Source organism: Letharia columbiana (genome assembly GCF_014066305.1).
Source record: "Letharia columbiana isolate WasteWater2 chromosome Unknown Sc0000062_s0, whole genome shotgun sequence".
Taxonomy (NCBI): domain Eukaryota; kingdom Fungi; phylum Ascomycota; class Lecanoromycetes; order Lecanorales; family Parmeliaceae; genus Letharia; species Letharia columbiana.
The window spans coordinates 228,230-240,276 of NW_023501106.1; the positions used below are offsets into that span (position 1 = coordinate 228,230).

The 12,047-nt window shown below is 50.6% G+C and overlaps 8 protein-coding genes across 8 annotated transcripts; 5 read left to right on the forward strand and 3 right to left on the reverse strand.

Annotated features, from left to right (window-relative positions):
- Nucleotides 1-434: 434 nt before the first annotated feature.
- Nucleotides 435-1,324, forward strand: HO173_011485 (uncharacterized protein; the record flags this gene model as incomplete). Its single annotated transcript, XM_037313365.1, has 2 exons — nt 435-1,194; nt 1,254-1,324. The coding sequence occupies 2 exons, from the start codon at nt 435-437 to the stop codon at nt 1,322-1,324; spliced, it is 831 nt and encodes a 276-aa protein (XP_037159822.1).
- A 1,002-nt stretch (nt 1,325-2,326) lies between these two features.
- On the forward strand, nt 2,327-2,901 carry HO173_011486 (uncharacterized protein; the record flags this gene model as incomplete). The annotated part of the gene is made up of 3 exons (XM_037313366.1): nt 2,327-2,533; nt 2,588-2,604; nt 2,688-2,901. The coding sequence occupies 3 exons, from the start codon at nt 2,327-2,329 to the stop codon at nt 2,899-2,901; spliced, it is 438 nt and encodes a 145-aa protein (XP_037159823.1).
- An 871-nt stretch (nt 2,902-3,772) lies between these two features.
- HO173_011487 (uncharacterized protein) lies at nt 3,773-4,222 on the forward strand (the record flags this gene model as incomplete). The annotated part of the gene is made up of 1 exon (XM_037313367.1): nt 3,773-4,222. The coding sequence occupies one exon, from the start codon at nt 3,773-3,775 to the stop codon at nt 4,220-4,222; it is 450 nt and encodes a 149-aa protein (XP_037159824.1).
- A 505-nt stretch (nt 4,223-4,727) lies between these two features.
- On the forward strand, nt 4,728-7,043 carry HO173_011488 (uncharacterized protein; the record flags this gene model as incomplete). The annotated part of the gene is made up of 1 exon (XM_037313368.1): nt 4,728-7,043. One exon carries the CDS (start codon nt 4,728-4,730, stop codon nt 7,041-7,043), a length of 2,316 nt encoding a protein of 771 aa, XP_037159825.1.
- A 519-nt stretch (nt 7,044-7,562) lies between these two features.
- Nucleotides 7,563-8,597, reverse strand: HO173_011489 (uncharacterized protein; the record flags this gene model as incomplete). The annotated part of the gene is made up of 1 exon (XM_037313369.1): nt 7,563-8,597. One exon carries the CDS (start codon nt 8,595-8,597, stop codon nt 7,563-7,565), a length of 1,035 nt encoding a protein of 344 aa, XP_037159826.1.
- A 431-nt stretch (nt 8,598-9,028) lies between these two features.
- HO173_011490 (uncharacterized protein) lies at nt 9,029-9,690 on the reverse strand (the record flags this gene model as incomplete). The annotated part of the gene is made up of 3 exons (XM_037313370.1): nt 9,029-9,214; nt 9,304-9,588; nt 9,646-9,690. The coding sequence occupies 3 exons, from the start codon at nt 9,688-9,690 to the stop codon at nt 9,029-9,031; spliced, it is 516 nt and encodes a 171-aa protein (XP_037159827.1).
- Nucleotides 9,691-9,894: 204 nt separating this feature from the next.
- HO173_011491 (uncharacterized protein) lies at nt 9,895-10,461 on the reverse strand (the record flags this gene model as incomplete). Its single annotated transcript, XM_037313371.1, has 2 exons — nt 9,895-10,255; nt 10,313-10,461. 2 exons carry the CDS (start codon nt 10,459-10,461, stop codon nt 9,895-9,897), a joined length of 510 nt encoding a protein of 169 aa, XP_037159828.1.
- A 1,133-nt stretch (nt 10,462-11,594) lies between these two features.
- On the forward strand, nt 11,595-12,011 carry HO173_011492 (uncharacterized protein; the record flags this gene model as incomplete). The annotated part of the gene is made up of 1 exon (XM_037313372.1): nt 11,595-12,011. One exon carries the CDS (start codon nt 11,595-11,597, stop codon nt 12,009-12,011), a length of 417 nt encoding a protein of 138 aa, XP_037159829.1.
- Nucleotides 12,012-12,047: the final 36 nt, after the last annotated feature.

A 12,047-nucleotide genomic window follows, 5' to 3' on the forward strand; every position in this document is an offset into this window, starting at 1 on the left:
GTAAACATGTTGATCGTGTAAATAAGGAAAACGGAGAAAGAAGAGTATAAAGGGTCACAAGCGAATTCAATGAGATGCGTTGATTTTTCTTCTTTATGGAGAACAGATACTGCGCTTCATTGTCATTTTCGTACTTAACCATTCAGTTTCTTTATCTCCCATATGACAAGAATAGTGAAAGCAAAGTAGCTACGCTTTAGTAAGATCAAACAATTAATATCTTTCTTATCTCGAGAAAGAGACGAAAGAAAAGACAATGGATTCGGGCATCACGAAAGGTCAAAGAGACCATTCTCACAGGCAGAGATATATAATTACAACTTCCCTCGTTTCGACTTGATAACTAAAATCAACTCAAGAAAGCTTTCTTCACCTCAGATGCGAGTAAATTTCTAGAAACGAGAGTTGTGTAGGCTTTTCGTCTCCCCATCAAGATGCATTTTTCCTCGATCAAACAGGACACACTCGTGGCGCATCTCGTCATCATTGCTGCAGTCTTCCTTCAACAAATAAACGCAATCAATGTCCAGAATGGCGATACTCTAGCAAGAATTGCCGCCGAGCAAGGAGTCTCCGTCGCTGCCCTGGAGGCCGCGAATCCTGGGATTTCCGCCAATGACTTGCAACCAGGTGAGGTCCTTAGTGTTCCTGCTCCAAATGCAGTCGCCAAAAGCCCCACTTTGGGGGCGACCACTTTGCTCAAGTCGACGACCGCAACAGCCCCATCAAGCACACCTACATCAACGAGATCATCATCCAGTACCCCTCCGCCACCTCCGCCACCTCCGCCAACGACAACTACCGCACCAGCTTCGCCCACAACCTCCATCGCGGACATCACCAACATCGGCCTCCCGAGCTGCGCTCCCAGCCCCATAGGCAAATACTCCGACGCCAGCGACGTCATCTCGAAAACTTATGCATTCTGCGACAACAACGGTCACCTCACTCTGGCATCGCTTTTAGCACCGCCACACAACGGCCTTCTGAGCGGAGACAGCCAAGAGAACAATTCCGACGACGGCAACGGCGGACCGGCGAGTAACGAAAAGGGGTTCAATATGACGATCAGTGCGATACCGCAATGCGCGTATCCGGATAGTACCGACACGTTTACGGTGGGGCAGCCTTTGGGGAACAGTAGCCAGTCCGATTGGTGGTGCGAGGCAGTGCTCACGAACTGTTACAATGAGTGTGAGTTACCCTGTATTTGATATTGAGCTGCTACAGAACTGATCAGAGACCTGTCCTAGGCAACAATAAAGGTATGGGAGGCCAACTTCAGGCAGGATGCTTCCTCTATATTTTCGAACCCGATCCTTAAGCGCTTGGTTTGCCGGATTTGCGCGAGGTACTCAACCTCAGAGGTTTGTTTCAAGACTGCATTTTCTATCTCCTCATTTGATAGAGGGATCTAGCACCCCCCTGCTCGCCTCCTTCGAGGGAGTCCAATCACCCAGATTCACCCAGGCTCGCGCGACGATCACCCAAGTCGCGCGAAGATAGGGCGGCGGTGCGCTCACCCGATGCTCGATCGGGGGTGAGGTCGAGGCAGATTTCTGTCTTCTTGGCAGATCGGCCAATTAATTTTACCTACTTTGTTGCGTGTTTGCCAAAGCCATTAAACTCCCTTGCTTCCACATTCAGCAATTGCAGGTTTTGTTATAACAATTTTTATAGTCAAGGTGCATCATTGCTGGCAGCTGCTTGAAAATCTCAGTATTCATGCCACATTAATCAGTAAGACGAATACTGGCCATGTTTTGGACAAGTCGAGATTGTCGAGTTTTTCGCACTTAACCAAAGATTGAGGAACCCAGCTCATTTCTCTTACTTTTCAGATAGTGGCATAGGACACATTGTTTATCTACCTTGACGATTCAGCCGGTTTGTTGCAGTCTTCTTTTTTTCGATCGATGACCATCATGATTGCTGCTTCATGACTCGCTGACGAGGGCTCACGCATATTGCAGGATATCAGCAGAATTCAAGCTGGACTGATTGCAGTCGGACCCCCATCACGCTCTGCCATTCAACAAACCCCCGACCTGTTGCTGCTGTCATCTTCGATCCCCTAGTCCCTTTTCAATAGCTAGGCTTTCTCACTTCACATACAATGTCGTCCCACACAACATCACAGCGCTATCTCTCCACGCGTGGCGGCTCCTACGTTGTATGTTGACCTCTCAAGTCACTCACCAACGCTAACAATGCGCAGTTCTCCTTCGAAGAGACAGTCTTAAAGTGACTGGCTACAGATCAGGGGCTGTTTCTCCCAGAAGACATTCCCTCCTTGCCGTCAAACTGGCAGGATGATGGGTCTCATATGAGCTTCTCTGAGCTCGCGTTCCAAATTTGTAGTCTTTACATTGCCCCAAGCGAGATCGAGCCCGTGGCCCTTCGAAACATCATCAACCGGTCGTACTCGACTTTTAGAGCTCCGAGCGTGACGCCCACGGTGACGCTGAATAATGCCAGAACGATACATTTGCTGGAGCTGTGTCATGGAGAGACATTTGCCTTCAAAGACATCGTATGAGAACCCTCATAGCCGAACAACCCATGATTCTAACGTCGACTGTTGCAGGCGCTGCAGTTCTTGGGGTATATACCCTGTAGAGCCTGCTATCCTCCTTCCATGTGATACGCTGAGTCCCGAATCTTGCTGACTCCAAATCCTTGAACAGGAATGTATTTGAGTTCTTCCTGGTCAAAAAGAACGAAGGAAAGTCGGGCAAAGATCGGGAGCACTTGACAGTCCTTTGCGCAACAAGTGGCGACACTGGAAGCGCCGCGATATACGGCTTGAGAGGCAAGAAAGATGTCTCGGTGTTCGTCATGTATCCGACAGGGAAGGCACGCCCCCGCTCTTTTTGCAGCTCGGATTTTGGGGGCTGGTGAATAATCAAAGCTCTCAGGTTGTGCCTCAGTTCAAGAGATTTTAAAGTTTTGAGTGGGTGATGCTGACTCCGAACCCAGGTGGGCCCAATACAGGAGGCACAGATGACAACGGGTGGGTAGTTACGGCCGTGTTTTTTCAGCAGTCCCAATCCTAGAGCTAATCTCTGCAATATGGCTCGGGAGTGGAAGGTCGACAAAGATGCTTCCTGGCTTCTTCTCTACTTCTGATAGAGAATCGCTGACTTCCGGATTTGCAACAGTGACCGATAGAAATGGTATGTCACCAGTCCTCCAACACTCGTATTGTGCTCCTTGATGGACTTACAGTGGGAGACTTCTAATGACTAGTCTGTAGTGCATTGACTAAGCGTTGACGGGACATTTGATGATTGTCAAGTACCACATCTCCTGCCTCTGCTGAAAACGTCGCTTTTGACTAGGCCCTCGTAAATGACCTTTTCAATGACCCTCTGATCAATTCAAGTGTGAGATTTGCCGCTGGTATAGTTTGACGATTCAGTCTACATGGTGTACTAAGACTAATCTTTGCCTCGACTAGTAGACTCTGTTGACTTCGTACGAATACTGGCTCATGAAACGTATTACTTTGCATCCTACTTTTCATTAGTGCGCTGTGTCACATATAATCCCTCGACTGATCAGATCCGTTTCGTCGTTCCCTCAGGATAAGTGTTTATCCAGTCCTTCTTCTCAAGAGTCGAGGTTGGAGTCAAAAGACATTTCCCACGCACACCTTACGCGAAAGATGCCTCGTACGAGTTCACCACACTTACCCAAGAACTAAAACGCTGACTCAGAATCTACCACCAGAAACTTCGGCGACATCCTAGCCGGGTACTTAGCTAAGCGGATGGGCCTGCCCGTCTCGAAGCTCATCATCGCGCGCAATGAGAACGACATCCTCCACCGTTTCTTGCAGACCGGCACGTACGAGAAGAACCCCGTTCACGGCGCGGCGGCAGCAGGGGGTCTTGTACAGGATGGGGCAACAGCGCACCCTGAGGGAGTCAAGGAAACGCTATCGCCCTCGATGGACATTCTTGTAAGCAGCAATTTCGAAAGACTGCTCTGGTTCGTCGCGCACGACATCTACAGCTTAAACACCAACAGCGCACAAGAGAAGAGAGAAAGAGCGGGTCGGAACGTCAAAGAATGGCAGACTCAATTAAAGACCAACGGCGGATTCAGCGTCGAGAAACAAGTGCTGGATGCCATACGCGCAGATTTCGCAGCGGAGCGGGTATCGGATGTAGAGACGATTACCACCATCCGAGACGTTTATCGATGGCCCAAGGGCTAATATCCTAGATCCACATTCTGCAATTGCGGTAACTGCGGCGCTGCGATCTGCGGAGGGTGCACATCAGGTGGCGCTGGCAACGGCGCATCCGGCTAAGTTTGCAAGGCGGTGGAGATGGCGCTGGTGGAGGTGAAAGGGTTTCGGTTCAAGGATATCTTGCCAATGCAGTTTGTGGGATTGGAGGAGAGGCCGAGGAGGGTCAGGTGTGGACGGAGGAGCGAGGGGTTTGAGGGTTTGAGGAAGTTGATTGTGGGTGAGGTGGATAGGGAGAGAGCAATAGCGTAGGACTTCTCGACTAATCAGTGATGTTTTGCAAGATTTGTGTTGGGTTGTGCTTTGATATGGGGTGATCACGACAGCTTGGAAGGAGGCATGATATAGTAGGAGATGCCCCCGCCAAGGCCCGCTTGGCCATAGGGCTGAGTGGTGTGTCATTAGACGTATCGATAACGGGCTTCTTGCCCTAGCAGCCAAGACAACTACAAATTTAACACCCATTTCCCTTATGCCACCACTATCTCCGTCCACAGGCCTTACAATCACCAACCCGCTCGTCCTATACCGTGCTCTGCTCGCTACGAAACGAATTGACCCGGACCCAGCCCAACATCGTCTCGCGCTCCATCTCCAAAAGCTCTACTATCGCCTCAAGGACTACTCGCCCGAGGTCGACTTCAGCCACCGGCTAGATCAGATCAATCGGCTTGTTAAAAAGCCTGCCATTGATCCGGCTGAAGCGGAGAATAGGAAACAGCAAAATAATGGAAGACGCCACGGGATCTTCTCATCGTTGCGGGAGCAGAAGGCAAAGGCAGATGCAATGGCGCTCACAAGGAGGCTGACCAGTCATGAATCCGCTGTACAGTTGCAATCACCTCAGGGTCTACTTCTATACGGAGAGGTAGGAACAGGGAAGAGTCTGCTTGTAGACCTACTAGCCGACTGCTTACCCAACCGCAAGAAGAGACGGTGGCATTTCAACACCTTCATGCTCGAGACATTTGCAAGGCTAGAACAACTGCGTAAGGAAAGGCATACTGAGTCATCGGCTATGCCGAGAAGCGGAAGCCAAGATGAAGAACATTCTCTATTATGGCTTGCAAGGGACATGATCTCTACTTCTCCAATACTCTTTCTGGATGAATTTCAATTGCCGGATCGTGCCGCTTCAAAGATCCTATCCAATCTCCTTACTTCTTTCTTTCATCTTGGCGGAGTTCTAATTGCGACAAGCAATCGTATGCCAGAAGAATTGGCCAATGCATCAGGCATGGAGTTCGTCGCACCACCGTCTTCACGGCTAGGCCTCTTGGAGAACAGATCGGGTCTATTGGGATCCAGGAACCAAGGCGGGAGGAGCGAGAATATGTTTGCCGGAAAGGGTGATTTTGCTGCATTCTTAGAAGTTCTACGGGCAAGATGTGAGACATGGGATATGGAAGGTGGCAAGGACTGGAGAAGACGTGAAGCTGAAGAAGAAACCTCTACTGATACAATGTTAGACGAGGCCAGCCTAAAATCTAATGCCGAAGGCTTTGAAGGTCTTGAGCCTATGGCCCCTGGAAACTGGGGTCTGGGATACGAACAGAGCCTACATGTCAGGGAAACAAGTAAAGAGGTGTTTTTAAACAAAAAAGATTCTAAAGTAACTGCACCCAAGCATTACTTCGTAAGACCGTCAACAACAGTATCTCATGAGGAGCTTGTGACGCTGGACAGCGCTTGGAAGGCCTTGGAGCTCCATGCAATTCAAAGTCCTGCGGTACTACCAAATGATGACCTTGCCATACCCTGGAAGGACACCACTCTACGAGTCTACGGCCGCAATCTTCTGGTTCGTCGACACCTCTCTGGAGTCACCAAATGGACCTTCGACGAGCTCTGCAGCACAAATCTTGGCCCAGCAGACTACATCACGCTCGCCTCAACATTCCATACTTTAATCCTCACCGATGTTCCCATTCTTAATTTTCTCCAAAAGAATGAAGCGCGCCGTCTCATAACCCTCCTCGACGCACTTTATGAAGCCCGCTGTAAAATACTCATCAGCGCAGAGGCAGGCCCAGACGACATCTTCTTTCCCGAGATCAAACAACTCCCCGAAGACGGCGTAAGCACCGCATCTGGCGATGATGAAATCTACCCCGAAACCTTCAGTGAAATCTTCCAAGACCAGACCTCCCCCTTCCGCCCCAACACCTCTTCCTATATTTCCTCGGCTTCCCCACCGTCGTATTCCACAACCCCCCTCCCTTTCCCACAATCTCAAGCCTCATCATCCCGCTCCATTCTAGCAGACGAAGACAGCGACTTCGGTCCAGTCTACGGCGCCGGCCGAAGTCACGGACCAAGCGATGGTGCTCCAGGTGCAGGAAACGAGATTGGCCGGCAGTCTCCCGACTTCGCCCGTACTGGGACATTCACAGGTGAGGATGAGAGGTTCGCGTACAAGCGAGCTCGGAGCCGTTTGTGGGAGATGTGTGGAAAGAGATGGTGGGCGAGGGACGAAGAAGGGTGGTGGAGGCCTTTGGGGAAGGACGCCAGGCGCTGGGAGGGAGCCATGGACGATTTGGCTAATGTCACCTCTGCCCAAGGTGCCCTTCAAGCTGAGGAGGGAATCAACCAAGAAGAAGTGTTCAGACATGGCGCTAGTCCTTTTCGTACGAGTCAAGAGGCTCCTCCGAAATTTGGCTGGGAGCATGCATGGGGCCTTATCAAATGGGGGAAGAAGGCTGGGGCGTGGGGAAAAGGGGTTGAAGGACTGGAGGAGAGAGGCAAGCCAGAGGTCTCGGAGACAGAGAGGAGGAATAAGCGACGATGAGTAGGCCCCTATGACGATACCAGCTACGCAAGTCGATGTCCCGTCTAGTTCATGCGAGAAATGTGCCATTCTGGGTAAAGTATGTCCTGATACCTAGACCAACTAAGAGCTCAGTCCTCAACCCCAGATTGAGTCCTATCCTTGCTACGAAAGTCAAAAATGCTGCTGCAGGCTTGAGAAGTAATGACAGGCTCCTCCCTTGGCTAGAGAGAACAGTCGCCATTGTAGCTACCTATTTATCTCTGTCTCTCTACCCATCCTCCAACACTCGGTCCACAAGCCATCAAAATTTGCATCCGGAGATACGTCCGAACGCAACTAGACAATCGAGCACCTTCGATGCGCTCTATCAAAACCCAGCCTCTGCTCTACCCATAGCTACATCCAGATTGTACTGTAAGGGATTGACTTCCAGCCTCTGCAAAGCATCAGAGCCCGCCCACAGAGCCCACGGCGCCCGCAGGGATTCCAATGCCCGGACATCACGGTCATAAGCACCAGCGGCATCATAAGCCATCATCACATTCCGGTCCAGCTCGACTCGGCGTGCTGGCTCGCGGGGTTTCTTCTTGCTATCAGATGGCCGTGAAGGTTGCTATTCGTGGAAGCAGCTTCTCGTCCTCGGTCTGTTTCCTCCACCGGCACCACGCTGTTCGATGTAGCCGATCGATCCCCACCACAACGACACGCGCGTCCACAAGCGTCACATCGATGAACCGAGACATCTTCCTCACGTCCCGCATCGGAGTGTAGTGGCAGTCTCTGCGTCGCGGCAGCAGCGGCGTTGATGCCAGCTAGGAAAGTCGCATCGTCGTCTTCCATGACATCCTGACGAGATGAGATGGCCTCTGTCGTCTTAGGCACATGAGCGCTGGCGGTATGATTCTGGACAGGGTTCTCTGGGGGCGGGGCAAAGGTGTTCAAGGCGTGCAGCCGATGGCCTATATTTTGAGCTTTGGAAGCCAACATATCAGTTGGTTCGCGGGCTGTGTTTTTTCTTTTCTCCTTCTTGGCGATATGTAGCGCCTTTGCACGGTCACTCAGGTTTGTGTCTGCCGTGTGTACAGTGTCGTCACTCATATCGTCTAGTACTAGTGCCTTTCCCGGTGGAGAGTTCGCAATGTTACCATCATCGATGAAATCCTCCACTGTTCCCGCCGGGGTCCGCAACGGTCGTCTTCGTTTGCTGCTAGATATTCGCCTTCCGTCCTCACTCGGTGTCTCCTCATCATCACCACCAGATTGCTCAATCGATTCCACCACATCTTCATCTACTGCCGACCTCACAGGACCGCTCATTAGTCTCTTCTTGCCAGTAGCTTTGTCTTTCACCTGTGACACCTGCTCATCAACTCTGAGGATAGTGCCATCCTTTACGCCAGGAACAGAACCGAGAATAGCACGGTCGTCTAGCTGCACATCATGATGCAGTAAGGCCCTTCCTTTCATGGGCTGCCACGGCTCGAATTTGGCTTTGAGGCTGGCGATGGTGATGGATGATCTGGCTTTGAAGGGTGTGATGGACCCATCGAGCATTTGGATTGTGATTTGCATATTGGTGAATAGGAGAGAGGCCTTTGGAATGCTCTTCTTGGAGATCCTATAATTCCCTAATAGTTTCTGAGAATTTTTATTTGAATTGAGATTCCTTCGTCGAGGGACAAGTCTGAGCCGACGTGTGGTGAATTGAACGAATCACCCCTCTTCAGATCTGATTTGACTGATAACTTTCCGTCAAAAGCCGTTCGAATAAAGCCTTTGCTTCAGTAGACAGGATTTAGGCCTCAGCTCTCAGTGAAACTTCTGATGGTGGTGGTTCCTGGTCACAAGAGGCAGCCCAATAACCTCGTGCTTCCATAGTCTTCCTCATGAACTGTCGAACTGAGAGCGCCTTGCTTCGTCTCGTCTCAATGCAGCACATCGGCGCCTCCAGCATACACATCGGTCACATCCTTAGCTCAAGACCATATGCCCCATCGAGCTCTTCACACTACACTCATGCCCGGCTTCCAGATCTCGCCAATCCTCTCTACCTCCTCAATAAACCTCTTACTCGTGATCTCCCCTCCTTTCCCTCTCCCACTAGCAACAGCCATAGGCGTATGTTCATCCGGCACGTAAAACGGGTTCTGCAACAGCCGTACATACGCTGTTTGCAGCGCCTTAAAAGCCTAGAATACCCCACAAATCAGCATTTCTAGCCCCACCGACCCCCCCTCCCTTCCCATTCTCTCGACAGAGACAAAGGGTAGCAACTCACGCCCCTCAAATCCCCATCCGACACCCCCCTCAACCCCCTATTCCCCCCTCTTCCCCACGCATCAACCACAACCGCAAATCTCGTTCCCGTCCCTGTTTCCCAGCCCCAGATACTCAATCGCTCGTCAATTGCTTGCAGCATACCGAGGTCCTGATCGATGCGATTCCGGTCTCGAGCACAAGCATCGAAGATATCGAGGGAGGCGTTGAGGAGGAAGGAGAATTCGAGGTGCGCGGACGGCGCGCTGGTGTGAGGGGGAAAGAGGGCGATGTGGAGAGGGTTATCCTGTAGAGGTTGTCAATTGCTGGATGATGGTGAAATGAAGGGGAGTGGGAGAGGTACGTGTTTGCCTATTATGCCTATGCAGGCTATTGATGGAGTCGTCATGGTGGCCACTGGAGACTAAGAAAAGCAAATGGTTTGGAGATGTTAGGTTTGGGGCGCTATAGTGCTAAATAGGGTAGGGGCACAATTCTGGGCTTTATTACTATGGCTAGGTTAGAGGTATAACCGCCTTAATTCTTTTTCATTGCTTCTTCTATTGACTTGCAAGGAGACCCTCCTTCACGCATCGAATTCTTGAGAAACGATCTATCCTCGCATAACAACACAGAGAAGCCCTTTAACTATCTCAGGCAACAGAATGCAACGCCAGAACTGTTTGTATTCCCTAGCCTCTACGCCACTTTCACTATCGCTGTCGCCTTTGCCGTCGCTTTGGTGGTCGTCGTCACCGCCAGATTTATCAGAAGCTGGCACGTCCCTGAAAGAGCCCCCGTAGTCACACAAGTATATCCCAAACAACAAGAGAGGGTAGCTACTTTGCACGACGCTAGAGAGGACAACATCAGAAACCATCGGGAGCACGGCGGAAGATGGTGATGTAGAGATAATATGTAGAACGGATAACCTACCTCCAGCAGGGGTGCAAGCTTGGAGAGGACTCACGAGCCTGGTGTTGATTAGCACACGAACAGTAGCAATGCTGGCGGAAAAGCGGAGCTCTTACTCTTTCGCTTCGCGCACTGCCACAGGTGCCGCCTCAGGAAGAACAGCAGGCACGGCCTCAGAAACAGCCACTGGCATTGGCTCAGGTAACGCAAGAACCAGAGAGAAGAACATCATGGCACCAGCCACGATGATTTTAAAGGGCATCATGATTGCTTTGGTTGAAAAGGACCAGGTTTGCGGAAGGTATGGCTTGGTCTATGGGTGAATTTTAGAACGGTAATCGAAGTTCTTAGGCGAACTTGCGAAGTTTTCAAGCTCGAGAGTGAGGCAGGATCTGATGGCAGAATTGAAGGGAGACTTGGCGGAGTGCTGCTTTTATATCCAGCTTGGGGGGTATCTTTGGAATGCGGCGGCAACAGCAACGTGGAATGGGCCGAGACAGTCGAAATTCGGTCTTCGCTCATCACCGTAAATCAAACCTTCGGTTATCAACGTCTTCCATGCGGAATTGACGCCGTGAGAAATCACCAGACCCTACCTCATCGTACCAGTACCTCAGTCGCCCCGCCTCTGCATCATCGGTACGCCTGAACGATGACTTTATTGGGTCGAGCACGTTTCTAGAATTCAGGAATGCATGAAGAACTCAGAACTGATGTGTGCATTCCCTTTGCTCATTGACCAACGATATTTCTCGGCTTCGGCACTTTCAAGTGCTGCAAGTGAAAGTGCCGAAAGCCGTCCATATTTCTCCATCGCTGCTGCAAGCGACACTAAGCAAGTTCGTGACGGCCAATCCAGGGTACTGTGTTCGTGTTTAGATGAAGCAAATTCTGTTTCTTAAATCGGACGCTTGACAATCAAGTGTCGACTAGCCAAGCGTAGAGTGATGACGAGCAGAGCTAAGCTGTCATGGATACATGAAATGCTAGAGAGGCTTCTTATCTTGATGGATAGTGAATGCGGTCCCGTGGATGAATGGAAGAAGAAACTCCAGGTTCTAACGTGTGAGGATAGGTAAAGCACACTCAAGTAGAAGGAGAAGGGCTGGTTCCTATCAACGGTGGAGTTGAAGAGGCGGATTGCGCAGTGTCTTAAAATTAGTGAATGGTTGCATGGTGGGAGGTGTGCTTTTTGGCAGGCTTTGACCGAAACTAATACATAGGGAAGGGAAAGCGTCAGGAGTGGTACGAGATTTGGCAGGTACAACCTAGGCCGCTTTTTCAACCATAATTGAGAATCCAGTACTGAATCTTCTCTTGATATCATTATTATCAGATTTCAGACATATCAAAGAGTTTAAAACTCGCCTCTCCAGCGCCAGGGCATTCACAAGAGCCATGAGCTTCTCAGGCGCGTCTGACGAGGGAACCCGAGCGACGAACTCAACAGACACGAATGGACCCTCAAGCTCAACTTCGCCCAATTCCAAGGTTCAGACCGCTTGGCAATCTGTTAAGACCAATTTCAAGGTAAAGACATCAATGCCTGACTTGAAACGCTGGTTGTCATCCCCACGAGCTTCAGAGTCTAACAGCCAAGGAGAGGAGCGCCACCCCGAAGACGAAGAGGAGAGCCTTTTCGGCGAATCTCTCCTCGGTTTGATGCAACAGACTGGCAGATTTGACTACCTCGACTACAACAAAGACATATCCGAGCAGGACGATGAAAGGATTGTAATCGCAGAGAAAGAGAAAGTGAAAGAGAAACAGAAAGATCTACGGCGTTCACTAAAGCGATTTAGCTGGTCACGCTAGCGCCCATCCGACATCACCATTCTCGATCCTGTTCAA